Source organism: Chiloscyllium plagiosum, unplaced genomic scaffold (genome assembly GCF_004010195.1).
Source record: "Chiloscyllium plagiosum isolate BGI_BamShark_2017 unplaced genomic scaffold, ASM401019v2 scaf_11322, whole genome shotgun sequence".
Classification (NCBI taxonomy): Eukaryota; Metazoa; Chordata; class Chondrichthyes; order Orectolobiformes; family Hemiscylliidae; genus Chiloscyllium; species Chiloscyllium plagiosum.
In genome coordinates this window covers 4,127-5,893 of record NW_025210272.1, presented here as the reverse complement: position 1 = coordinate 5,893, position 1,767 = coordinate 4,127, and the positions used below count along the sequence as shown (strand labels likewise).

Genomic DNA, 1,767 nt, shown 5'->3' with positions numbered 1-1,767 from the left:
ACCATTTCCTGGGCAGTCAGAATGGATGACAAATGCTGCCCCAGAAAGTGATGCCGTGATCCCATGAACAAACAAAACAAATCCAATCGCTATGGTTACTTGTGAACTCGCTGGTATTTCATCAAGCTGGATATCTGAGTGAATTGCTTCCCACACTCAGAGCAGGTGAATGGCCTCTCCCTAGTGTGTATTCACAGGAGTACAGTGAGGCTGGATCATATCCTGAACGCAGTCCCAAAGAAAGAGCACCTGAACGGTCTCGCACTGGTCTCCTGTGACCGGGAGAGATGATATTCACGATCCCAGGGGATACTGGGTAAAGATACCTCCAAGAGGGGATTAGTGAGAGTAGATCAGGACAAACTGTTCACATTCACGAAAGAATCAATAATGAGGAGGCACCGATGTAAAGTGTGTGACAAAAGAAGCACATGTGACATGAGACAAAACGTTTTCATACAGAGAAAGTTTATGGTCGGGAATGCACTGCCAAAGAGTGAAGTGGAGTCAGGTACAATGAACAGAATAGAATTCAACAGTTACTGGAAGAGGACGAATGGGAAGGTTTGGGGTTAAGCTATAAGAATAGCATTCGGTGAGTGATCCTTTGGAGAGCTGATGACCCAAACAGCCTCCTTACGCGCGGTAATAATTTTTTGAACATTTCATTCTGAGCCCTCGAAGGAAATATCATTTCAGGGTTTGTAAAGAGGTCAGATTGAATAACGGTCTCGGTGAACTAAATTGAGACACAGACACAGAGGGCTTTTGGGATGGAGTAAATCAAATTTATCAATTTGCATGGCCTCCAACTACAGCAGTTACAAACGGGAGAGTGGAATTAGAGCAGCAAATACATCTTAAACATTTATACAGCTAAAGGCGATGCTGGGTAAAGATACCACAGTTGGCGCTGATTTCAGTCCAGACAAACTAGGCAGGGAGCACATCCTTTCTGTATCTGTCCTATCGAGCTCTTGAAGAATTTTGTTCATTTCAATTGTTTCATTTTAGATACTCCAGAGAAGACAGTTTCATGCTCTTCAATCTCTCCAGCCAGGGCAATGCTGTCGTCAGAATTCAATTCACTGATGCATGTAACTGGCTGCTTCATGGACTGGAACTGAAAATTGAGACTGTAAGGTTACTGTATGAAATATCTTCAATTGTATTGCCAGATTGCCAGACGCATGAGGGGTTTAAAAAAAAACACAACTTACTGGCATTGAGTGTCAGAGCACTTCCTGTTGTGGGGGCATCCTGTTTAGATGCAATCTATTGATAATTGTTAGAATTGACCTGCACTGGCTCCGTAGAAGTGGTCAGAGCATTATAACTGTCATTGGAGCAGCTAACAAATTTCCCATGGGTTAAAACTTGTAAATGACAGAATAGGTGTAGATAAATTGCTCAATTCTGGTAAATTGTGCAAAGTTATTCAAAATGTTCCTAATTTACTTTCAGCAACAAGTGAAAGAAAGGCACATTACTGAGGTCATTGTGATTAATCCAAATTTAGAAGTTCAGGATAACTGATGGGAGAGCTGGTGTTGGGAGTTGCAGTAATGGTAGGGCAAACCTTGTTTTACAGAGAGAGAGAGTTCCCAGATGGGAAACTCAGCTTTAACATCACATCAACTGCAGAGTCATCCAATTGCACAGGTGCAGATCCTTAACGTTAATAAGGAAGGGAAAAGCAGCATTCCCAGCCCAGATAAATCATTCCTATGTTATGCATGTGGTCGAATATTTTACCGGACATGTGAT

The 1,767-nt window shown here is 42.3% G+C and overlaps 1 protein-coding gene across 1 annotated transcript in view; it reads left to right on the top strand.

The window, feature by feature from the left end:
* LOC122546890 (SPEG neighbor protein-like) overlaps positions 1-1,536 on the top strand; it is a 14,615-nt gene extending 13,079 nt beyond the window's left edge. Inside the window, exons 3-4 of the mRNA XM_043685506.1 lie at positions 1,015-1,138; positions 1,465-1,536. Coding sequence (XP_043541441.1) covers positions 1,015-1,138; positions 1,465-1,536 — 196 coding nt within the window. The remainder of the gene's footprint in view (positions 1-1,014; positions 1,139-1,464) is intronic.
* Positions 1,537-1,767: the final 231 nt, after the last annotated feature.